This window comes from Filicampus tigris, chromosome 3 (assembly GCF_054856515.1).
Source record: "Filicampus tigris isolate MCC_2025a chromosome 3, RoL_Ftig_1.0, whole genome shotgun sequence".
Lineage (NCBI taxonomy): Eukaryota > Metazoa > Chordata > Actinopteri > Syngnathiformes > Syngnathidae > Filicampus > Filicampus tigris.
The window spans coordinates 14,795,058-14,819,771 of NC_141219.1; the positions used below are offsets into that span (position 1 = coordinate 14,795,058).

The 24,714-nt window shown below is 39.9% G+C and overlaps 2 protein-coding genes across 2 annotated transcripts; both read left to right on the forward strand.

Annotated features, from left to right (window-relative positions):
- The first annotated feature begins 456 nt into the window (after window positions 1-456).
- LOC147150012 (nuclear receptor-binding protein-like) lies at window positions 457-13,452 on the forward strand. The gene is made up of 18 exons (XM_086025290.1): window positions 457-624; window positions 950-1,307; window positions 2,053-2,175; window positions 2,261-2,362; window positions 2,488-2,577; window positions 3,859-3,899; window positions 3,984-4,078; window positions 4,767-4,850; window positions 6,066-6,124; window positions 6,208-6,306; window positions 7,216-7,348; window positions 7,594-7,684; window positions 7,853-7,903; window positions 8,253-8,388; window positions 8,484-8,537; window positions 8,692-8,755; window positions 10,156-10,211; window positions 11,525-13,452. Exons 2-18 carry the CDS (start codon window positions 1,074-1,076, stop codon window positions 11,582-11,584), a joined length of 1,572 nt encoding a protein of 523 aa, XP_085881416.1. The 5' UTR covers window positions 457-624; window positions 950-1,073; the 3' UTR covers window positions 11,585-13,452.
- A 143-nt stretch (window positions 13,453-13,595) lies between these two features.
- krtcap3 (keratinocyte associated protein 3) lies at window positions 13,596-24,002 on the forward strand. Its single transcript, XM_086025291.1, has 6 exons — window positions 13,596-14,216; window positions 15,431-15,615; window positions 20,164-20,223; window positions 20,313-20,510; window positions 22,144-22,278; window positions 22,376-24,002. The coding sequence occupies exons 1-6, from the start codon at window positions 14,204-14,206 to the stop codon at window positions 22,445-22,447; spliced, it is 663 nt and encodes a 220-aa protein (XP_085881417.1). The 5' UTR covers window positions 13,596-14,203; the 3' UTR covers window positions 22,448-24,002.
- The last annotated feature ends 712 nt before the right edge of the window (window positions 24,003-24,714 follow it).

The following is a 24,714-nucleotide window of genomic DNA, read 5'->3' on the forward strand; positions in this document are numbered from 1 at the left end:
TTGACTAGTCTTCAAAGTACGCTCCTATTTTATGTATGTGTGTATGTATGTATGTACTTATTTGCTTGCTTGCTATTTGCTTGCTTGCTTGCTTGCTTACTTATTAATACAATACAATTTTATTTGTATAGCGCATTTCACAACAGCTAGAAATAAAATTAGCATAATGGTCGTCGATAAGACGTGGCTAATGTGGGGGCCGGGGGGACATTAATGTCTTCAGACTAATTTGGTTGAAGGAGTACTAACTTCTGTTTCACCGTGCCCTACTATTTTTAGAAACACGAAATATATATTAGACAATCACTAAAGTTACATTACGCATTTTGTGTGATTATTTATTATTAATTTCAAGTCTTAAATGGTTGAAATAGTGATTTTATTTTATTTTGTTTTTTCCCATTGGTGTGGAGCCGTTGACGTCTCACTGCGTCGTTTTGCGCAAAGAGGTGCTCCTCAAGTGCTGTCCTGCCCCTCCCACTCCTACCACCGGAGACTTGAAAACCAACAGCAAATTTCACGACGAAGTCGTTCAACTGTCCCCTTTTTTGCCACCTTTGCTGCTTTTTTCCACCAACATGTAACCCCGCGTTAATTAACGTGGCGTCGACTTTGTGCTACACGGTAAATTTCTGCGTGTACGGTGTTTTAATGCCATGCTAGCACGCTGTTTATTTACCTTTATTAGCTTGTTAGCTGTGAAAGTTAGCGAAGAAGTGCAATACGTCTAAAGGTGGGCATGAGCAAGAGACTTAAGTGAATTAAATGGACTGGAGTCTTATAATGCGCACGTTTTATAAGTTAACTGTATGTCTGAGCAAAGTTCGTTCTTTTCTCACATCCAACTTTTAAGTGCGTCTAGAGAAGAGAGTACTGTAGTGTCAAGGCTGTGTGTGATTGTTTTTTTTTAACTTCTCCCACTTTTACCTAACTGTCACGTGTTTTGCAGCCTCGGGAAATCTCAAAGCAAACCTTGTGAGAAGATGGAGGTGTAAGTAATTCAAAAGGACAACGCCCACCGTCACCCACACAGCGCAGTTGCAGGAGAGGACAGTCCAACTTAAAGTGGTGCCATGATTGCGGAGGCAGAGGGGAAAGGACCCCCACCTGCAGATGCTAACAAAACCGAGTCCGCGGCGGCGGGGTACATGTCTTGTAATGCTCAGCAGGTACAAAGTGGGGCACCTACACAGCCCGCTGCCTCCACCACCACTGAGGAGGAAGAGGAGGAGGAAGAAGAAAGTGAAGATGAGTCTGACATCCTGGAAGAGAGTCCCTGTGGCCGTTGGCAGAAACGCAGAGAGGAGGTAAGACACCAGAAAGGATGGTCAGGCAGTTACCTGGACAGATAGCCAGATCAATGAATGGATACATAGATGGATGATAGGTAGAGACCTGACTGATAGATTGGCTAGATGGACGAATGCGATGTGTGGTGAATTCTATCTTGACGCGTGGTGGTTTCAGTTGTAGTAAAGGTAATTAGAGACACCAAGCAGCCAATTTAAAGTGCAGCATTCAGTTCATTAAAGTAGATGAATTACCTGGCAAAAAAATTAGGCTCTAGTAAAGTGGAAGCCACAGAGGAATTATTGCAAACAAATGACAAAGATGATGATCCGTCCATTGTTTTTCCCGTATTGTTTGTCCTCAATATGGTAGCGTGTTAGGTGGACATTATCCCATCTGATTTTGGGCGAGAGGCAGGATAGACCCTTGACTGGTTGCTAGTCAATCACAGGACATATATGGACACACAATCATAAGCATTCATGCCTAAAGACAATTTAGAGCAGGTCCGGAGAAACCTTTGTGCTCAAGGTCCAGATTTAACATATAAAGTGGACAGAAGGGACAGGTCATTCATAGATGAAGCTAAAATAAATTTAGAAAATAAAGGTAAAATGCATGTAAAATCATTCATTCAATTAAAAAAAAAATAATAATTTTGACTGATATTTCCAATTCATGTACTGAACCAACCATGCATTGTAGTTATTGCTGCTGTTGCCGTGCAGTCAAAATAGAATCTTGTGATTCATTTATTTTGAGGTGAATCAGCGAAACGTTCCCGGGATAGACACGGCATACTTGGCTATGGATACTGAGGAAGGGGTGGAGGTGGTATGGAATGAAGTCATGTTCTCAGAGAGGAAGAACTTCAAGCTGCTGGAGGTCAGTCCTCATTTCACGAGAAATAATCTGTAGATTGTTAGCTGTGAATTTGTTTAAAAACGTCATATTTGTGTGCTGTGTGCAGGAGAAAGTGAAGGCTGTTTTTGATAACCTGATCCATTTGGACCATGCAAATATTGTCAAGTTCCACAAGTACTGGATTGACACCAAGGAGAATCGGGCCCGGGTAAGTCGTGTCAACTGAATACACACTCCAGTTCAGAGATGGATAGTGAACTCCTCGTTCGTATATTCTACTGTAATGTGTTCTTTATTAAAATGTTCATACTAAGACATAACATCTTCCCTTAGGTGATTTTTATTACCGAGTACATGTCATCAGGAAGCTTGAAGCAGTTTCTGAAGAAGACCAAAAAGAATCACAAGGCCATGAATGAAAAGGTACCTGACTGTGCTGTCAAATAGAACAGTGCCAGAATTCAGGAGCTGTAAAAATGATGAACATGAAACTGGTTGAATATTGAGGATATTAGTGTGTGGAACATTGGGCCTAGCCCATGTTTAAAAATGTATGTTTGGTGCACCTCAGGAATTGGAACACAAAGGGGATGAAAACCGGTTTTGGGATGCGAGTTAATCTGAGACCTGAGGGACTCTGTGCAAGCACAGACATATTTACAGCCATTCTGTGCGAAATACACAATGCAGTGATATGAAAGGAGACATACAACGGGGCAAAACAAGTATTGAGTCAGCTACCTGATTGTGCAAGTTCTCCCACTTAAAAAGATGACAGAAGTCTGTCATTTTCATCATAGGTACACTTAAACTGTCAGAGAGACAGAATGTGGGGGGATCACATTGTAGTATTTTTAAAGAATGTATTTGTAAATTATGGGGGAACATAACTATTTGATCAATAACAAAAGTTCAATTCAATACTTTGTAATGTACCCTTAGTTGGCAATGACAGAGGTCAAATGTTTATTGTCGGTCTCCACCAGATTTGCACACACTGTATCTGATATATTGGCCCATTCTCCCCTGCAGCACTTGCTTACCAAGTGACAAAATGTTACTTGTCAATTGCCGTGCGGGCCTGTGTATGTGGCACATGGACACGTCACCAAACAAAAATAACCGTACACCCCCACCGCAGAGACAAACTTCACCAAGGAACTAAATATGTGGCACGTATCAGAAGCAAACGCTAATCTGGGCATCCAGCAAAACTCAGCACATCTCTGTTTGCCTCTGACATCGGGTTTCAGACCTTGTAGTCCGGCAGTCCAGCCTTGTGAGTGGCTCTGGGTCTTCGCCCAGCCTAGCTGGTCATGTCATTGTCTGAGAAACTCTGTATGAGGGTGGTTAGTATGGAATTTTCCCGCACTGTTACACAACAGTTGGCAGAAGTGCAAAACACAGTCATCTTGAAAAGGAAAAAAAAAAAATAGGCACATAACTAGACACTTACTTAGTTGTCTAATCTTGTTTAGCCTTTAAGACAAATCCTCCATCAGATGATCTATCGGAAGGATAGTTAACATTGTTTTAAATGATGTTGAATTTTCATATCTTTTTTAAAAACAAATCTAAGAAGCTTACATTCTTTTGGGTGTGATAAATTGCAGATTTAGTTTGCGATTTTCTGATGTGGTTCCAGTGTTTGTGCACGAACCACAGCCAAAACAAGTCTTTTGATAAGGCATATGCTTCTAACAGGCTTGGAAGAGATGGTGCACGCAGATCCTGTCAGCTCTTAGGTTGGTCTCATGCTCCTCCATTCTCATGGTCACGTGCAAACAGAGGGAAATAATGTACACGAGTCTGTTGTTGCTGTCCTGCAGTTATCTCCACTCATGTGATCCGCCCATCATCCACGGCAACCTGACCTGTGACACCATCTTCATCCAGCACAATGGTCTCATCAAGATCGGATCAGGTATTTAGAACACAAAAAAAAAAACCTAATTCCATACTCTTTAGTTTGTTCTCAAGCCAAGTGACACTCGCATAGTTTTCATTATTTGCAAGACAAGCCTGCGCTTTGATTGTCACTGCATAATTGTGTAATGTGGTGTGAAAATCTATTTTAATCTGGGTACACAATACATTCTGCTTGGGAAGGCAACCCCCAAATTTTCTTGACAAGAATATGTTCTATGCAGGCACACTAGTCGAAACATAACATTCTGATTAATATTGCGTTTGTGTAATATGAGTTAAGTGGTAAAATCCACCCATTTTTGCCTCTGAAACTGAAAATGACATCACAGTTGCTCAACAACCAATCATGCTTAGCTTCAAAAAGCAGGTGAACTGTGATCGGTCGTTAGCTGAGCCTTGAGCAACTATCGTATTATTGTCAGTCGACAGAAGTGACAAAAAGGCCGTCCCTTTAGATGACTAAAACGGGTGGATTTTGCTGCTTAACTCATATTCCACAAACGGAATATTAATCACAATGCCAGATTTAGATGAGTTAAGGCGCATAGAACATATTATTGCAAAGAATTTTTGGGGGTTGAATTCAACTTGAATTAAAGACCAAGCTACTCCTACTGTTTGTGCTTTTTCCACCCATCTCGATGAAAAGTTGCTGTTGATCCTCAACCTATTTTTTTCCACAGTTGGTCCAGACACCATCAACAACCATGTGAAGACATGCCATGAGGAACAGAAGAACTTGCATTTCTTTGCACCGGAATATGGAGGTAAGCCAAGGCTAAACAACACAACCGTTCTGTTTAAACGGCACCAATACTGAAGGAGGGACAAATCAGATCAGATGATCTGATTGCACGATGCTGTGTCACCGTGTGAAAGTTCACACTGTTAACCCATTAAAGCCTGAATGAAACCCCTCATGAGACATCTCTCTAAAACCTACGGTCGTCTTAAAAACCTGACATTTTCGCCACCCACAAAATAATTAATATCTCAGCCCCTGTAGTAGATAGAAAAATAATTCCAAAAGAATTTGAGAGATGTGGCTTTCACACAGGCACGGGGTGTATTAATCTTTACTGTTTCAATTGAATATGCAAGTGAAGCACTATTTTTAATTTTTATAAATCGAGTGGTAATTACCATGCTATATTCTCTTACAAAGACGTTGAAATCGTCATCGTCTACAAACATATGTCTTAACCATACATCACGTTTGGCTGCTTTTCACGGCTTTAAAGCAAGCGTGTCGTCTATATCACTGCCGTGACTTATAGCAGAGCGCCCGCAGTCGGCGGCAACCGCCATTACTCCTCGGAAAAATTCCGGATATGCTCCGACAACTCACGACACCGTCACATGCATATTTTGATGCTTTTCATTGGCTAAGAGACCGAGGATTGGATTAAAAAAAGAAAATGACGTATACGCTCTGCGGCTTTAAAGGGAGAAACACGCAACAGTGCTCTCGGCTTTAGTGGTAGAAATGAGGTTATGCGCTCCCGTCCTTACTGGGTTAAGGCAGTTGAATAGAATAGAGCAGCTTTTATTGCCATTGTAGTGTGCTACTGCATAACAAGGCAAAGGGGGATAACTACCAGACTGTTTGAGAGGCTATTCTAACATTTCTGCTTAACTCCACCAGCAGAGGGTGCTAAAGGAAGATTTACGTGTATTTTTTATTATACGTCATAATCCCTCAATAGGAAATTCAACACACCCTGCTGTAGTCAGGAATCAGACGAGAATATCACCGACAACAAGTTGTCATTTCACATTTTGTCCGCAGCGAAACTCAAATGACCCTCCGGTTTCAAGCCCGAGTTCACTTACAGATTCAGCGACTGCCGCCTCAAATTGTAACATTCATTAATTTACTGTCCCTGTGACAATGTCCTGACTGTTCCTGCATCTCCTGCAGATGCTTGGCTTTCGTTGGACATTTTTTGACTCTTACTGTCTTCTTCCTTGTCTCGTTGCAGCTGTCACTGATGTGAGCACAGCTGTAGACATCTACTCATTTGGCATGTGTGCCCTCGAGGTGCTGAAGTAACCCACAAACAGGATGAAAAATGAGGCATGCTTAAGGCAACAAGATGTTCATATACTATGCGTGCATTGCAGATGGCTCTTTCGGAGATCCAGGGAAATGGGGAGTCCTCGTATGTGTCTGAGGATGCTGTCAATACTGCCATACAGCTGCTGGAGGACCCTCTACAGAGGGTAAGTAAATAAAAGGTGCCAAACTCGAGGCCGGCGGTCTAGAACTGGCCAACCACTTTTGTGGCCCATGAGAAACCATAAAATAGTTAAAAAGTAACTCGCTTTGAAAATATGTCCCGAACGGCCTTTTTGTAGTAATTAACCCATTTAGGCCGTGAGCGCGTTACCTCATTTGTACCACTAGAGCCGGGAGCGCTGTTGCGTATTTCTACCTTTCCAACCAGGAAAGCGGATACGTCACTTTCCTTTCTCTTTTTTTTTTCAATCAATCAATTCTCAGTCTCTTGCCCAATGAAGTGCATCAAAATATACACGTGACTGTGTCGTGAGCCCTCGAAGGATATCCTGGAATTTTTTTCAAGCAGTAATGGTGGACGCAAATAATCGGGGGAGCTCTGAAATTAGTGACTATAGTGGCATAGATGACGCACTTGTGGACTTTGAACCAGTGGAACCAGTCGAACGTGATATATGGTTAAGGTATGTTTGAAACAGAATAGAGAATGGTAATTACTAGAGATGGGCACATTACCCTATTTTGCTGGTCTGTCCTTCGGCCACAACATGGGCGCCCCTCCGTCATCGTCGCTCCGTCCTTATACATAAAAATAATTGTCCTCTGACTCCATCCGTCCTCGTCCTTTTGAAGCACTTCCGTCGTTAAACTTCGTCACTCCATTAGGGGTGGGCGACAAAAAAAATATATATCGATATTTTTTCAAAGAACTCGATAACGATAATTTGACAATAATCTGGGGGTCTGGATAACTTTCCAAGCACCATCTACCATGCCAAGCTTTGGTGAGATCAGGACTCAAACATACATTTACACACAGACGCAGTGCCTTCCTCATGAAATGAAAGGCAGCAATATTGTTGAACAGATTTTATGTCGTGTGCTTTTTTTAGGAGCTAATTCAAAAGTGCCTGGATTGTGACCCGTGTACGAGGCCCACCGCCCGAGAGCTGCTCTTTAACCAGGCTCTGTTTGAAGTGCCACTACTGAAGCTGCTTGCTGCTCATTGTATTGTCAGCCATCAATGTGAGCAGCCTTACACATGGACTGTGTTGTGTTGTGTTGTGTTGTGTTGTTTTGTGTGACAAGACCTAAGAAAAACATAGCTGTAATAAATAACAACGGCAATCTGGTTCACACCCAAGCAGATGCTGGTGGAGCTATAACAGATATTATCCTTTTTGCATCATGATTCAGGCCCAATTAAAAAGGGAATGTTTTTTCAAACCGAGATATTGCAGATTGATTGTTGATGGCTCATAATTGTCCAGACATGATCCCAGAGAATGCGCTGGAGGAAATAACCAAAAACCTGGACCCTAATCTCATTATCGCTGACAAGAAAGATGATGTTCAGCTCAAGTAAGAAAACCAATTCACCATCTTTGTCAATGGCTGTGAGAATAATGACATTGGGTTGGCCTTTTAATGGCAGTTAATCAGCTAATAATGTTCTAAAAACATAACCGATGACTTCATAAATATGCAAACCGATCATATTTCCTACTTTTGTTTGTGTTTTTCCTTCAGGCTCTCACAATTTCCTGCCTTGGAACTCGATAAATTCCTGGAGGATGTTCGGTAAGAAGAAAAGTGTCTTTTTTGTTGTTGTTGTTGTTTTTTTTAATGAAAATCTATTGGTTGTCTTGTTCGAGTGTCCTGTCCTGTTTCTCCACTTGGGGGCAGAAGTGATCTGTTCAGTTTTCCCTTTGTCTTTGTTATCCTCAAAATGTGCCCTGACTTCTTCACATATTCATTAATAAGGCTCCTTGACCTTCATTTTATTTTCCTTCCTTCTGTCACTTTCTTTTTATATTGCAGCTTACAGGTTGGGTTAGGATGTAATAGTAGGATACTTAACAGAGTCGTCATTCTTGTGCTTTGTCAAAGCCTCTGAAAGCCCATCTCTGTTCTGATCTCCCTCAATCAGAAACGGGATTTATCCCCTAACGGCGTTCGGCCTTTCGTCTCCGAAGCAGCCCCAACAGCAGAATGTTAAATCTCTCGTTGTCATTCCTTTGGTCAAGTCCCCCACGCCTGAGCCTACGGAGCTGGAGACACGGCGGGTGTGTGTGACACAGTGCATATTTATGGAAAGGAGTGTGAATGCGCCTATTATATTCGAAGGAAATGAATTCAGATTTTTGTCTGTCTCCTTCAGGTTATTCAGATGCAGTGCAGTGTTGAACTCATTGAAGATGGACCCAAATATCATGTAAGTTTATATTCCCCCCCCATATGCAAAATCTTCAACGATACAACATTTATAAAATTGGAATTGGGCAATGCACTTTCTATAGGTTGCTTTCTTCTTCACACTAAAAGATGATTTCAAAATGTAATGCTCTCAACTGTTCCGGCTTGTTTAGCTGACATTGCTGCTGAAATTGGAGGACAAGCTGAACAGACATCTAAGCTGTGACATGTTACCTCGTAAGCCACACGCCTCTTGCAACACACAAGCACATTTAAGCCAAGAATAGTTTGACCGGAAATAGGAGGAAAAAGATTTCCGGTTAGTGTTCTGTTGCGTGGTTATGACACCATTACAACTGTGTGCTGACATGTTTTTCCGCTCGCAGTGTTAATATTGAGGATGTGTCCATATTTGTGCACTGAGGCATGTGTGAAAGTGAGCGTGAGATGCCTGACAGAGCGTGCTAACTATTTTCAGCAGAGACTGCCTCCTACAACCTTGCACATTACGTTTCAGCACATTGCATGTCAGATTTTTTTCTTTTCTCCTCGACACTAGTCAGACATTTTCAGACCCTCTTTTACACTAACGTTTGAAAAAAATGGAGGAAAAAATATATAAATAAATGCGATTGAATTTATTTATATGTGAAAAGACTAGTAAATCTGTCAATGGCAGTGAATGAGTTAAAAGCCCAAATTGAACTCATCTGTTTAGAACATCATATTTGCTGAAAGCAACAAATCTCATGCACGCGCACACATTTCCATATGTGACATTCTGGTTGCGTTCATTTGACAAACGCGATGGAAAAGAGAATAATCTACAACCGAGCCGTGTTAATGGTCAGAATAATAAATGTACTTGCACACGCAGGTATGTGTGACGTGTAACCTTACAAGTGTGTGAGGAGCCGTGCCCGATGGGAGACTGCGGCTGACAGCTGTCACCTCTTGTGTCAAAATCTGTCCGTCTCTTCGCAGCTTGTAGTTTCTTGCTTGTCACTGACACACTTGGACACTTAATCTCATCTGCTGTTACCCACATTGCTCTTTCCTTCTCACACTGCATGTCCACACCACAGTTTTTGGTGTTTTTAACCCATTTTAACAATGCCAGGCTTCATTATTAAACAACTAATTGATCCCCTTCAATGTTGGTGTGTTGAAATACACCGCAGGCCTATCATGTGGGCTTGAAATTGTTGAAAATGTGATCAAGACTTTAAAAGTTTGAGAAGCACTACAAGTTTGGATAAATTGCTTTAGAATCTTCAAACAAACAATGTACTGTAAATGTTCATTGTTTTGAGTATGTATTCATTACATGTTGATAATAGTAATGCATTATAATTATGTTTAATAGTTTGCTTGTAAGATGTACTTGAAGTTATCTGATTACGGTAAATTATAAATATAAGTCCCCCCCTCCTTTTGCAATTAAAAAAAATAATAATGTAAGAACAATATTTCTTGGTAGAAAGTGTATGATCCCAAGTCACTACCGTATCAGAGCTATAACATTTGCAAATGTGGATTTTAGTTTTTTAAAAAAAGCCTATGGGCAGGATTTTGTGAACAAGTCTGTCATGTGAAAGGGAAGTAACATGTTTACTAACTGCTGGTTTGGGTTTCAGAAGAAAATGTTCACGATTTGGCTGGAGAATTGGTGCAACTGGGCTTCATCTGTGAGGTGTGTATGCTGCCTTTAATAGATTTACACTGACTGTGTGTCAGTGGTACTGTGAGGAAGAATGACCGCTGACTGTGCTGCAATGCCTTTTAGTGTGTTCCACTTGAAGAACCTGATGCACGATTGCTATTGCATATATTTGGCTCACTTTCCCACCCACACTATGTTGTTCACTCAGCTGTCTGTGCAAGAGTGGAGGGACTCTGGGTCCTTGTTTCTCCATAGCAGTACAATACACAGTGCATTCAGTTCCGTTGGTAGACATTTGTAGGTAAGGAAGGTACCAAAAGAATTACTTTTCGGCATAATAAGGAATGGAATACGTAGGACACAAAACATTTTTTATCAAACAAAAATCATTTTGGAAATAAGAGATGAACACCAAGAATGCACAACACAAAATGGTGGGCGCCCTCAAATTTTGCCACGTTTACTGTGTTGTTTTTGTGTTGAATTAGTTGGCAATTTACTACAAAGAGGTACTGTAAACTCCCGTGAATAACACTTTTCTTTTTTCCTGCAAAAAAATTATCCCAAATTGCGGGTGGTATTATACAGAGGGCTTGAATACAAACCGACAGAACACTAGTGGTTGTAAAAAAAAAAAATCACACACGACATAACTCAGTATGCTTCACCTACTGTGATTAAAAGTGCAGTTAAGAACAGAGTTAAACAGATTTAAATGTCAAATAATGAATTTTAAAAAATAACTTACGAAATTACTCAAGGAGTAACAGTGCAAGAACAAGATTTTTGAAAACATGATTTTCAAAATACTATGAAAGACCTTAATCATAGGTATGGAAAAAGCATAGATTTTAATCTTTGATGTTTTGAGTCTTTATACATTTATATTATTCACTCTAATAATAAAGGATACCGGCAAATCTTTGTATAGGTGATTTTGGCCGGGGGGGGTGAAGTATTATACATGGGTGCATGTTATCTATGGGATTTTACAGTAACATGTCCATACTGAAAAGAAAAGAAAATATGGAGAAAGGTCTAATACAATTTTGCCAGAGGTTGTGATATAGAAAATATTTTATTGAGACAAAAGTTGCAAATCACAATATTGTGAGAAAAAAAGGGAACTTCATGGGATTTTTTTTTTTCCCAAGAATTAAGAAGCTATATTATGAGTCACAATATTATGGGAATAAAGTTGTAATTTTAGGATTGTCAACAGTCCACATCCTAATTCAAGCAGACATTATTTTCCCCTTAATTTTATAATGTTATTTTAGTAATTGTCATACATGCGTGCCTATGCGTTAATCATGTCTTAAGCTTCTGTGTTCTCTCCCTAGATGGACCAAACCAAAGTAGCCTCACTCCTTCAAGAAAGCTTCAGTCAAGCATTTAACTAGCACCAGGTGCTCCACGACATGTCTGTTACATCTTCCCTTTAAAAGCACTCAACAAGCTGGATTCTTGAAATTGAATGTGACCAAAAAAAAAGTGTACGTTTCTGTTACATCAGGGATGAACCCCACAAGTGCATTTAAATGATACCAAATGAGCTAGGCCGTGCCTTTTTGCGTCGTCAATTCACATGATCCACCCCGTTGATTGATCCTCATTGGTCTTTTTACACGACAGCACATTCCCAGCTTTTTGACCATCCTTTCAGGTTCAGTGTAAAGTATTAGTCTCACAACTGTAGTGTGGAGAGCAACAAATGTGTACCGTAATGGCTGAATGCTTAGTTGTTTAGCAAGCCTTTGGAACAAGAGCACGATTCTGTTTGACGTGTGTGTGCTGACAATCTTGTCGAGTATCTGTAAGCTGTTACTGTGAGGGGCTGTGAACTCAGTGTTACCGTTTTTCTCTCGCTCTTTGTTTTTATATGTCGTTCCACTTTAAAGACCTCTCATCTCAATTTGCTTCTTTTGTCTTATTCGTTGTTTTACCTACAGTACTTTATTATCGGCCGTGCCTTTTACAACTGAAATCAGCTGCCATATATACTGCTGTTGATAAGACTTTTCCTAACATCTATTTTCAGGAGAGAGTTTCATACGTTTTATTTATGTTACGGATATTGTGTGTAATGTGTGTTCCTCTTTCACATAGTGTGCTTTGACACCATGATGGTAAGTTATCTGAGCCACTTTGCAAACTTTATTGGCTTTTGCCCTTATTTTTCATTTCATGGCAGAGACATTTGAGTTGAATGACAATTGTATCCATTTGTTGCCTCTGATTTCTTTTATTTGGGGCATTGCGCCTTGCAGCTTCTGTCTGTACAGTCACAAAAGAGGCATTGAGAACACAGAAAACAGCACAGGCATTACCTCGAAAGTCCTAACAATCCATTGTATTCATGATCTCAAATTTACCATTTGAATTATTTTTCCCAATTTGGATCAATTATAAACTATGTTGCAGAGTCAACTGTACAGTACTGTTGAAGTAAAACTGTAATATACTGTATGTAGTCTCACTTAACTTTGAGACACAAAATGTATATTGTGTTATTTGTATTACCATTCTCGACTTCTTGTTGAGTTAGCCATAATATGCTGGACAGCAGACTGTACTGTAAAACTGACCACGTTGCTATTTTGCACAAGAGTCTGCGCTTCCACAGGCCAATAAATCAAGTGGCGTAGGTCAGATTATGTCATCGTTGCCTTAGAGAGTTCATTTCCAGTGTACATTCCAATCTTCTTTTATTTTTGGCAATATTGTTATGTACAAGCAGGACACAAGAGGTGTAGCACTTTAAAATTTAACACATCAATTTCCAGTCACCACCAGTGGTACCCTCCTGTGGTGGCATCGATCAAAATTCAAATCCACAATGAAACCCCCCAAAATATGCCAAACATTCTGTACTTGTGGAGTTAGTTCTTAAGATTCTAACTGAGCTGAAGTTTCTTGATGAATCCGCCTCGCAAGTTTGAATGTGAGACATATTCCCCTGAAGATTTTGGTTGAATTCAGTGTGACCTTTGTAGAGCATTTGATTTTAGAGGTTCCATTGTCGGTGCAAGTGGTCAAATTAATGAACCCGTCCAACAACACATAATTAGTGAATCATGAGTACTAACATTCATTTTATTACAAGTAATCTTTCTCAATGTGTGCGTGGTGTTCAACTGTTTTTTTTTTTTCCCTACGAAGGTTGTATTTGGGTTTTATGACAAGCATGTCACTGTTTTTTTTTTTCTAAGTACATCTTGACAGAATGTGCAATTACAAATGCTCTTTCAAATAAACGTGTGAAAAGATTCTTCGTTTGTTATGTTTGGTGTAACAATACAATGGTGGAATATTTCGATGGTTACCTAAAAATAAATACAACTGATCATCTGCCGCCTTCAACATTACTACAAATCACCGGTTTACGACTGTGTCGTTTCTACGGCGGACAACGCGCCTTTAGACTATCACAACCGTTTTCAAACTTGACTTTAGTTACAATTTTGTGAATTACCTTTGAGTGGTGATATTTCAATTGTTCCCTATAACGTTTAAACGGTGTAATGTTAAAATGGCTACTGTTTAATAAGCCTACTACGTTATTTAATTTTAATGTTGGGCTACACGGTGCATGGATAGCTAAGTGTTTTGTGCTGTTTTTCAGGTGGTTAGTTGGCGTAGAATAAAACGTTGGGAAGTGAGTGTGCTTTATTGTGCAGCGTGGAATCTTACACGTTCATAACAGCGAAACGTCGTATCTCATCTTGGCATACCCTGTACTGTATTTAGGTGCAACTCATGTCTGCCTTTCCGATGGTAATTCCCAGTTCTTACCGCGCTATGCTATGGAAAGCAGTTCTACATAACTGTGCAAGTGTACCTGATGTGTCCAACAAGTTTTCTTTCGGCAGGTAAGTGTCAGGTGGCTTCTGTGACGTCATGCCGGAAGTGGGCACAACGCTAACTGAGGGAAGCTGGTGGGAAAAGTTACTCGTAATCTAAGGTCGTCAGCTCAGTGTCTATTTCACATTCAGAGGACAACACCTGGCCGAGAAGAAGAAATGTGTACTTTTGGTGAGTTGTAAATTTGCTCGTACTAGCTAAATGTCATTAACGCTTTCGATGTGTTTTGCCCGCGTTAACGTCTCGACGAGCAGGCCTACTGCGTGGAAATAATTTACTGTAGGTCAATTAAACGTTACATGGTGGAGTCGACCTGCTTTATAGAGTGTTTACATACACCCATTCCTTCTGCCTACTACAGTACTCAAAAACATGTTGATTAGACATATAAGGTAAGACCTCGGATGCAAAAAAAAAAAGTATTCTCCCCTCAGGGCGTCAATGAGACGACAAAGGCTGTAAAAACAAGTAAGCGTCACTGTGGTGAAACCTTCACATCTCATTATCGCTCATTTGTAATGCGGAATGTGGACTCATGTAAAATAATTGGCCTACTTTCAAAGAGGAGATGCAGTAAGTGAGTCACTCATCTCTAATCTAATTTGTGTATTTGTTGTGAATTATTTGTTTCTATAGCTTCCGACCTAGCTTGGAAATACTGTACATAATTTCTCGCCCTTGGTCTACATTGCACTTCATCTAAATTCTCTTACTACAGACTACAACAACAATGAACCTATTGTTGACATAATATTTACTATATTTCATAGTGGTTGTCATTTTTCATTTATTTTCATGTATAGGGTTTCTGTTTTCAATAATGCGCTTTACCCTCCATTTCCTCTTCAGCCAAGTCTTCAGACAAATCTTGAACAGTTTCATTTGCAACCTCATCTCAAGGCCTGCCAATTTATATGAAGTTAATTTACCAAATGTATTGTGACTAGTTTGTCGATGTTAAATGTCTAAGCTCTAAATGGCATCAACACACCCTTTTGAATGTATTTGTCCTCATCTAAAATGTTATTCTGAGAATATAGCACCATTAACCCAATTGTAAACTTAATTCTATTGTTATGCTCAGTTAGGTAGATAATTTCATATCCATGGTAAACGTTTATACTGTATCTAATTTTGCAACATAAGAGGTACAGAAAGGTTAGTCTTTTTAAAGTATTCCTTATGTATAAAAAAAAAAAAAAGTCGCTCAGTTTGATTACTCACCCAATCGTAACTAATGTTGTGGCTTGTGAGTGTTTATTATTTTTACACATTAATAAACACAGAAAAGAGAGACAAAAAAATGGAAGATAAATGTTTTGTTAGTAAATGAAAATGTATAAATTTAGTATGTTTCAGATGTCTGCCTTGTGTTGTATTTGCAGATAAGGAAAAAGGGCCGAGGAGATTGATGCAAAAGGGCTTAGCACTCATCCTGGTAGGCCATATTAACTTCATCCTTGGTGCTATTGTCCATGGCAGTGTCCTGCGACACATTTCCAAACCCAGCCAAGAAATCACCACAGAATACACAGCAGCTAACATCATTTCTGTCACCTCAGGTCTGCTGGTGAGTTCAAGAATTTATTCCTGCATTGTTTCAAAGTCACTGCAGCAATAAGATGATGTAGGCTTTTGGAACTTTTTTTTAGTTTAATGGATTTTGTTTCAGTGCATTCAGTATAGTGGGAAAAACAAGACAGAGCTTGCCTATTAACAGGAGTCGCTTGTAAAATACAGTCAGTGTGCTTCATGACATTGTGCTGCCACATTTAGCAGAAAGTAATCACAATGGAACAGTTGTCCACTGTCTCGAAAGTTAATACATTATCTGTTATCTGATGTCAAACTGTAATAAAAAGGCAAGTTTATTTACCTAACCAATGTTATACAATAGGGCTTGTCAACATTCTTTTAATAAGTGAAAGAGACAAATCTGGGGTGGGGGGGTTGAATTAACCCATTAAGGATGGGAGTGCATAACCGTCTTTCTACCCTTAAAAGCCTGGAGGGCTGTTGCGTCTTTCTACCCTTAAAGCCTGGAGAGCATATGTCATTTTCTTTTTTTTATCCAATTTTTGTTCTCTTAACCAATGAAATGCATCAGAATATACACGTGACGGTGTCGTGAGCCCGTCATATGTTTGTAGACAATGACAATATCGACGTCTTTGTAACAAAATAGAGGATGGTAATTACCACTCGGTTTTTAAACTTAAAAAATAGTGCTTCTCTTACACTGACACTTTAATTTTACATCTTTGATTGAAACAGTAAAGATGAATAAACTCGGGCATGTGTGCAAGCCACATGTCTAAGGTCTGAAAATCTTTTGGAATTATGTTTCTGTGTGCTACAGGGGCTGAGATATTCATTATTTTGTAGGTGTTGAATTTCTGGGAAAACTTCAGGTTTTCAGGGGTAGTTCCAAAGACGACCTTAGATTTGGGGGAGCTGTTGAGCCAGGCGCTTTAGGCTTTAATGGGTTAAAAAGTACAGAGTACACAAAGTAACTTTAATTTGAGGCATTTATTTGTATGAGTAGTTTTGATTTGGTACCTACTGTCAGTTTTCACTTGCTGCACGTCTGTAAGACATGATGTGCATATTGTTGGTTCGTTTCCCAGTTCTTGTTTGTGGGATTATCTAAAGAAAAAAGCCCACATTAGAAATAACAAATAAAGTAAAGGTATTTGGGATAAAACTGTTTAACCGTCAATCTTAACTAATGTTTTAAAATGCGAGAGACCGCCGAGACTTAAAGCCAACCGCACGTTTATTTGTTTAACCTTAGTTTATCCAGTTAAGGCAAATGAGAACAGATTCTCACTTGCAATCCTGACCTGGGTCTCCTCACCCAAGCCAGATGTATGTTGTAGTACTAATACTGACCTGTGAGAGGCAGCATGGTGCCACAAGGTATCCAGGCTTGCTAAAGAAGAAATGTAGTAGTCAAAGAAGAAAAACTATTCTCTTTTTCATTTTTCTTGTGGCGCATGATTTGGGAGACATTAGGGCTGTTCCATTTTGCCTAATAAGACAATCCCGATTATTTTCTCTCAAACCCGATTTTACGATTACGATTTCTTTGTAAAATAAAAAATAATGAAAAATGAAGTATTTTAAATGTATTTTATTTAAATTATTTTTTCTTTCTTTGAACTCAAAATGCCAGTCAATTTAACTTAATGCACACAGGACAACCGATTGGGATTAACAGCATTTTACACAATATATTTCAGATCTGTTCTTAATTAAATCAATAATGAAAGAAGAAAGTGCATATGCCATCCGAATCGAAATCATCAACTTGAGAGAAGGTAGACATTCAAGTCTGTAAACCAAACTGTCTGTCAGCAAGTCATTTTGCCAACCAGCTAGTGACTAGCCTTTCATCTTTCTCCCTGGTCTTAAACATAAATCAATGATTAGTGCAAAACTGTCACTCAATAATACAATGCACTGTCAAGCTTAAGTACGTATGCATAGTCCAGCTGGACCAGAGGTCCGTTGTTGAGGAGAAAAAAAAAGGGACGACTTTCAGACGTTGAGTTACTTGCTCACGGGTTGTATTGTACATGCGGGGCACACACTACACTACGGATCTATTTTTGCCCAATTTATTAACTAAACGCTCACTTGCCTGAGCAAATAGCAGAATCGCCGGTAGCCATAGATAGTTGTCGTTGTTTCGGGCTGTGCGCTCGCGGGAGGAAGCGGAAATGCAGAGGAAAGTACGGTGCCTTAGCTACACCAACGCGATTCAAAATCGCTTAATCGAGCAGCCCTAGGAGACATGTTATAAAAACCACTCAAGCTGTGTTTAGCAACAGAGCAGGTTTTAGGTTGCTTCCTGATTGGTTTCATGTCACAGTCACGGTGTCTGTGGCTCAGCTAAACTCTGGCTGGTTGGCGGCACGTTTGCGATCAGAAATACTGAACAGGGTGAATGAACAATTTATGACAATCCGCTAGGGATGCTCCGATCGATCGAGCACCGATAATGATCGGCCGATTTTCGTGAAAAATTACGTGATCGTCATATTCGATCAAAGCCTTTTATTGCCGATCAAAAAATCCCATCACCCGCAGCTCATGCTTCGCAGCCTACAGCCATGAGAGACCAGCCTGCGTGCAGTGTTGCGCCCCCGCCCCCTCCTTTCCCCCTCTGCACGTTGCGGAGGCGCACGGCAATAACAAACAGTCAAACATGTCTGTGCTGCTAACTGCTGTGTGTAGTTTGCGTCTTGTAATATATGCCATGAAAAGGTACCGCGCGTGGGGGAGCATGGCCACAAGTTTCAACACAACCAACTTAATCCGACGTTTGAAGAACAAGCAATTGGAAGACTATGGGTGAGTTTACGAGGCTTACTGCATTGAAGCAGCAGCAACAATGAAACGGCAGCTAACGCAGCCCATGCTGACCAATTTAAACCCATATCAGCGCGACAGGCAAAAGGCAACGCAAATAACCAGGAAAATAATGAAATTTATCGGACTGGACGACCAACCCTTCTCGGTGGTGGAAGACACCGGATTCCGTCGTCTGTTCTCCCACTTCGAGCCTCGCTAGCTACGTGCTACCGGGGCGCAAAGACTTCACAGACGTAGCTCCACCAGAAAGTGTATTGTCGCATCGAAAGTTTCCCTAAAATAAGGCCCATTATCCTGTTTAAGTTTTACAAGTGTTAAATGGAGCTCGGATGTCAGTCCTGTCTCGATGTTGAGTCTAACAAGGAAGTTTTTCGCTCCCGTACTGCTTTTAATGTTAATGTTCGAACGAGGCATATGTATTCCAAAAGACAAAATACACGTGGAGCTATAAATGCGCGGAACATGCGGAAAGCTATGACCGATAATAAATGGCCGACCGAGTTTGGGGTTTATGGCACGGCTGCTGCAACTTGTTATGCATGATGCGTTACTGTCACGGCGCAGTATAAGTGGCATTATTGCCACAGGGAGACGCATTGTAGGTCACTTGTGGGCAACAGACCCACTATATCATTTTATTCATTCATTCATTATCCATACCGCTTCTCCTCACAAGGGTCGCGGGGCGTGCTGGAGCCTATCCCAGCTGTCTTTGGGCAGTAGGCGGGGGACACCCTGAATTGGTTGCCAGCCAATCGCAGGGCACACAGAGACAGACATTCGCACTCACAATCACACCTAGGGGCAATTTAGACAGTCCAATCAACTTACCATGCATGTTTTTGGAATGTGGGAGGAAACCGGAGTACCCGGAGGAAACCCACGCAGGCACGGGGAGAACATGCAAACTCCACACAGGGAGGCCGGAGCCGGGATCGAACCCACGACCTCTGAACTGTGAGGCGGACGTGCTAACCAGTCGACCACCGTGCCGCTATATCATTTTATAATTCACAAAAAGATTAACAGTGACTTTTTTCTCGTTGACAAATGCACAAGATAGTTTGTCTATGCAACAAGACAAGAAACCAGGTTCCTGAGTCATTTCAATTTAGGAACTCATTGAATAGTTTATTCGAGTGAAGCCTGCATGTGACTATTTTTTCTACTCTTTTTTGATTATATACTGAACCATGCAATGTTTAGATGGCATGGTTATTTATTTGACTTTTTGCATAATTAAGTCTTTTGAGACTGCTGCTTATTTTGATCTGTTGGAAACTGTTACTGAAAGCTGGTTTTTCAATTATCTTTGTGACTGAGTAATTGTTGTATAGTGCCAGCAACGGTTTTGTATTTCTTCATGCTTTTGAAAATATATATATATAGATTTTTGTCAAAATTGCGGCAATAATATGGCCGGTTTTTTTTTTTCAGATAATATTGCATAATAGCAGTCACCATAAATAAATGGAAAAATATACAGGTATTCCATGTGATCGGAATCGGTATCGGCCGATCTCACGCATGCATGATCCGTATCGGTGTCATAAAACCTGATCGGAACATCCCTACTATCGGCCCACCAGTTTGAAAGACATTAATTGGAAGGGTAAAATTAGGCCTAATTATCAGTATGGTTGTACCCCACTTTTGGCATGTGTTGCCTCGGGCACTAAAATAATGTGCTCACTTATCTTTCTTCTACTGAGACAGTCATGTTTGTGACTCAATATTTCAGAGCATTGCCACGGGGATCATCGCCATTGTGGTGACAAGGAACCTTCGCTTGTTTAAATTGGTAAGGTGTTTCGGTCACCTTGAATCACAGCCTTCACTGTTTTCTACCCCTTACCACACGTTTAAGATGTTGCCTTTGTGTGTTTCCAGCACATTGGACTCCTGCTATCCTCATTCCTGAACGCCTTGCTCTCAGCAGCGTGCTGCATTGGCCTCCTCTTGGCCATCGGTGTGACAGTCTCTCACAACGGTCAGGGCCTGATGCGAGGGTGTAACAACACAGTGGTGCCCGCCAACGCTCGCTCTCCTGTCAGCGCACAATGCCCGTTCGACACCACACGCATTTATGTATGTCTTAACTCTCCTTTCAATGTATAATAATGAAGAATGGGTATCTTATAGTCCATGCATGACCCGCTCCATTCTTTAACCAGGTACGCCGAGCATTTACTGCATAATACTTGTTCTATTAAAAGGGAAGTCAAGTCAAACATTTTTCTTTACAATAATATGTTCTATGTGGCCCCACTAGTCTAAGTAGGGCATTTTGATTAATGTTTTTGTCCATCTCAAGTTGTGGCTATTTTGCACTTGCTTACTCACATACTCAAAACAGTCATATTTCAAATGGTCTTTCCCCATTCATCTGTTCCAGCTCCCCAAAAAACAGCAAGTTTTTACACAAAAAAAAATTTGTGAGAAAAATAGCACTCTCCAGTAGAGCTGGGTCTCAATTCAGATTTCCAAAATCCACTCAATTAAATTCACAAGGGCCCAATTCGATTCGCTTTACGATTCACTTTGATTTTCGATTGAATTAAGGAAGTATTTCATGCAGTACCAATTTTACTTTCATATAGAAGACATTCTCAGAAGAAACAATGCTGCAAATAGTAAAAACTCCTTGCTGTAACTTTGTGCATTAGTAAAAATAGGAATTTTAAGAATTTAACCTAATGCAGTTACATTAATCATGTATGTTTTATTGAACATGACCTGATAAAAACAATAAATAATAATTTAATGGAAATGAAAAGGAAATTTCCTATGAAAGGAAAATCGATTTGATTAATCGACTTTTTAATCCCAGCCCTACACGGCACTACACTGCCTAAAAGGCCAATGCGAGCGGAAGGGACACCCTGTATTTATTTTTGTTTTTATTGCTATTATTTTAGTGTATTATTATTTTCCTTTGTCACTAATTTATTTTGTGGTTGTTCTTTCAAGTTAAATTTAAAGTTGAGTTTTCAAAAATTAAAGAAATTTGTATTGTCATACTTTTGGCATAAAAAAATACGATAGCCGAGGTCCCAGGTTAGCCTGTTAAGTCCGAAAACTAGTGAAAATAAAAATAGAACGGCAAAATAAGGTACAATTAATACCATAAAGAGATAAGAAAAAGGGTGTGGATGCAGCAGAATAAAAATGCAAGAGGCTTGCATTTCACGGTATTTACAAGGTCATTTTATACTTGACACAAAGAATAAAGTGTTCAACGTGCAGGGATGAATGGGGGATGAATGAATGAGGCTACGATGGTGCTTTTGAATAGTTGAATATTGGTAGTTGAATAAATACTAAGTTTTGAATCAATGAATTATTACTCAATCAAAATAATTGTGATTATTATTTTTCCCACGATTGCATAGCCCAACTCTTCAGTACTGTACGTCAAACAACATAGGTTGATAGATTATTAAATCAGAAGTCAAGAATTATACAGGTTGTTCATCATGATTTTATGCTTCAATGTACTTCACTTTGTGCTGCGCCTCCTGATTTGTGCGCCGTGCCACCAGGCGGCAGTATGATACATAAATACACAAAGAAGACTGTCTCTTCTAAGCTCAATAAACTGCAATGATAGTATATATTTTTTCAGATCCCTCAGACATTATAGCCCAATATAAACCCTATATTTCTTGCTGTTTTCCACCATGATTATTATGCATTTACTTTTTTTTTTATTACATCTTAGGATACCACATTGGCAATATGGTTCCCCTGTGCTGTGTTGGCCGCAGTGGAGTGTGGCCTGTCTGTATGGTGCTTCATCGTAGGACTGACTCTCAGGGGCCTGCTCGCCTGTGGAAAGACCTACTACAAAGAACAGGTGTGTGTGCGTGAGAGAGCAATGGCTGTAAAGTGCTGTGAATTATTGGTTTGCTCACACATTTACACTTAAGTTCCTCATCATTCCTCTCTCACAGTTGGAGGAAGGGGTGGAGAGCCCGCCACACAGCACACGGCTGATTGGCCAGAATGTCAACGCTGATGCCTGAGGGAACAAAATGCTGGAAGTATAGCACTCCATTCTTTCATGTGCTTAAATCTAGAAGTAGTTAGAGTATTTTTTTGTTGAGTGGGCTGATTGATTTTGTTGAACCCGACCAAAAGTGAATGCATTCAAAGTCTTTGATACTCAGTATTCACGTCGTCACAGTAGGACCACTTTTTAGTGTGCAGTAATTTTACTTTGACTTGTCAATATCATTTTGTGCCTAAAGTGCTGTTCAATATGAAAGAAACTATTGCACAATTGTGTTCATTTTAAGTATTTTTGTATTAGCTTTTTAAAATTTTGACATTCAGAAAACTAATAAGAATGCCTTTATTGATCCCACAGTGGGGAAATTTTCAAATATATGTGTAATAATATGTGTCAACTCAACTGTTATATTTTTGGTGGATATTCCCAACCACTCCTCAAACCTTAATCTCACTGAAGATTGTACCCCAGTCATGTCTGACTGGATCGTGTTGCTTTTATGACACATATATTGTCTTTTACTGACAAATAGTTTATGGACCAGACTCACACAATATTTGCTTTAAAATATCTTTGACCCATTAAATTGCAGCTATTTGAAAGAATTCATTTGAAAGTTTGGTAAAACAAACGCATGTGTTATTGTTCAATATATAACCACAACATTATTAGATCTGTTTAAAAGAAAAGACTGAAAAACAGAGAAAGGCCCTGTTCCTCAAAGATTTGACTTTGTACATATTTTTTCTTCTACATATTTTGACAATTGGGTTGGCAAGTACAAGTGAAAAGATTATCTTTAGCCCGCAAATAGTTACATTTTTGCATGAGCAAACACGGTGTCATGACGTTGAGTGCACTGGAGTACTCGCTGAACACTATTTTTCATGTTAAGAGGTTCAACCAGTATGTGGGCCAGCAGCCTTAGCACTCACAGACCCCACACACACAAACACACACGCATCCCAGTGACAGAGAGGATCACATCAGATCAGCCATGAAACGGTTAATCTAGTGCTGTGCTCAATCGTGTGGAAGGGAATCATAGCACGCAGCACTAATCCTGACTGTGTGAGGGATAAATATTGACATTGTGCTGCCTGATACAATCACTCAGTGATCAGTCTGTGAGCCCCGTGCCATCAGGCCCACGTTGAGGTCACCCCATACTGTAGATTTTTTTTTTTTTTTTACGTGAAAACACGAACCATAATGAAGATGTGCTCTTTGTACTATCAGGACAAATGACTCCATTATGGCTGATGCCCTGTAAACATTTTACATCAACTTCAGCTGCTAAAAATGTGCATGTCTTCTGTGTTTAAAACATGTTTTCAACCTGCATTTAACCTCCACTTGATCAAGTTAGCAGGCAAATATATGTAAATACAGTACAAACGTCCATTTAGAAATTGATTTGCTCCGCTGAACTGCTGTTGATTTCAAGTTGTTGACAGCCAAAGAGGAACATTTCAAGATTTTTCATTCGTATAAACAAATTTGCATTGTTGATTCCAGGCCAGAGACTGCTCCCGTTGGATCATTTCAATAAAAATATTTTTGAAGCATTTGTTTCCACCATTGCTTGTCTTGTCATAGAACCTTTTGGTCAGTGTGCAGTTGTACACTAGTTGTAACAACAGGAGTCCCCAAGTATTTATGTTTAAATGAAACCTACTTTTAGCCTGCTTACATAAGAATAATGCATTTATACACACACAAAACTCATCCACAATATTAATGCACTAAGTCACGCTAAAACATACAGAAAGTCATAAATCAGTCGTAAGAAAAACACTTGTAGGTCAGAAACAATCGCATGAAAACCAGCGAGTACGGCAGTGTGCCTTCTTGCGCCTTGTCGTGATGACACATTCTTAATGTGTACTGTACAACTAGTGCAGGAGTCACCGATATGGTGATGGGACATTGTGAATTTCTAGGAATTTTGTAGAGGTGATTATATAGTGTGCATATAGTTTTTGTGCAAAAAAAAATTCAGGACTGTACATGGTCATTTTGTTGTTTGCGTCAAACCCTTTGTTGTTGGGTTTGGATAGTGGATTTTTTTATATGCATTGAGAAATGCATTATGAAAAATGACATTAAGAGCACGTATTTAGTCCATATTTAAAGTGGCATTTTTGTCATACATCTGGTTAGGAAGTGTATTGTCCTATGTGGCCCCCAGTCCCACTGATGAAAAATCGTGACCTCCTCCAGCATTTGTTGCCAAAAGCCTTGATATTATAGACAGTTGAGAATGCCTTAATACTCTTT

Coding starts and splice junctions, on each gene's coding strand:
- LOC147150012 (XM_086025290.1), top strand. CDS start 1,074: ATGATTGCGGAGGCAGAGGGGAAAGGACCCCCACCTGCAGATGCTAAC. Junction 4,079..4,766: donor TCTCATCAAGATCGGATCAG/GTATTTAGAACA, acceptor TTTTTTCCACAG/TTGGTCCAGACACCATCAAC. Junction 7,904..8,252: donor AAATTCCTGGAGGATGTTCG/GTAAGAAGAAAA, acceptor TCCCTCAATCAG/AAACGGGATTTATCCCCTAA.
- krtcap3 (XM_086025291.1), top strand. Junction 20,224..20,312: donor ACCTTCGCTTGTTTAAATTG/GTAAGGTGTTTC, acceptor GTGTGTTTCCAG/CACATTGGACTCCTGCTATC. Junction 20,511..22,143: donor TCGACACCACACGCATTTAT/GTATGTCTTAAC, acceptor ATTACATCTTAG/GATACCACATTGGCAATATG.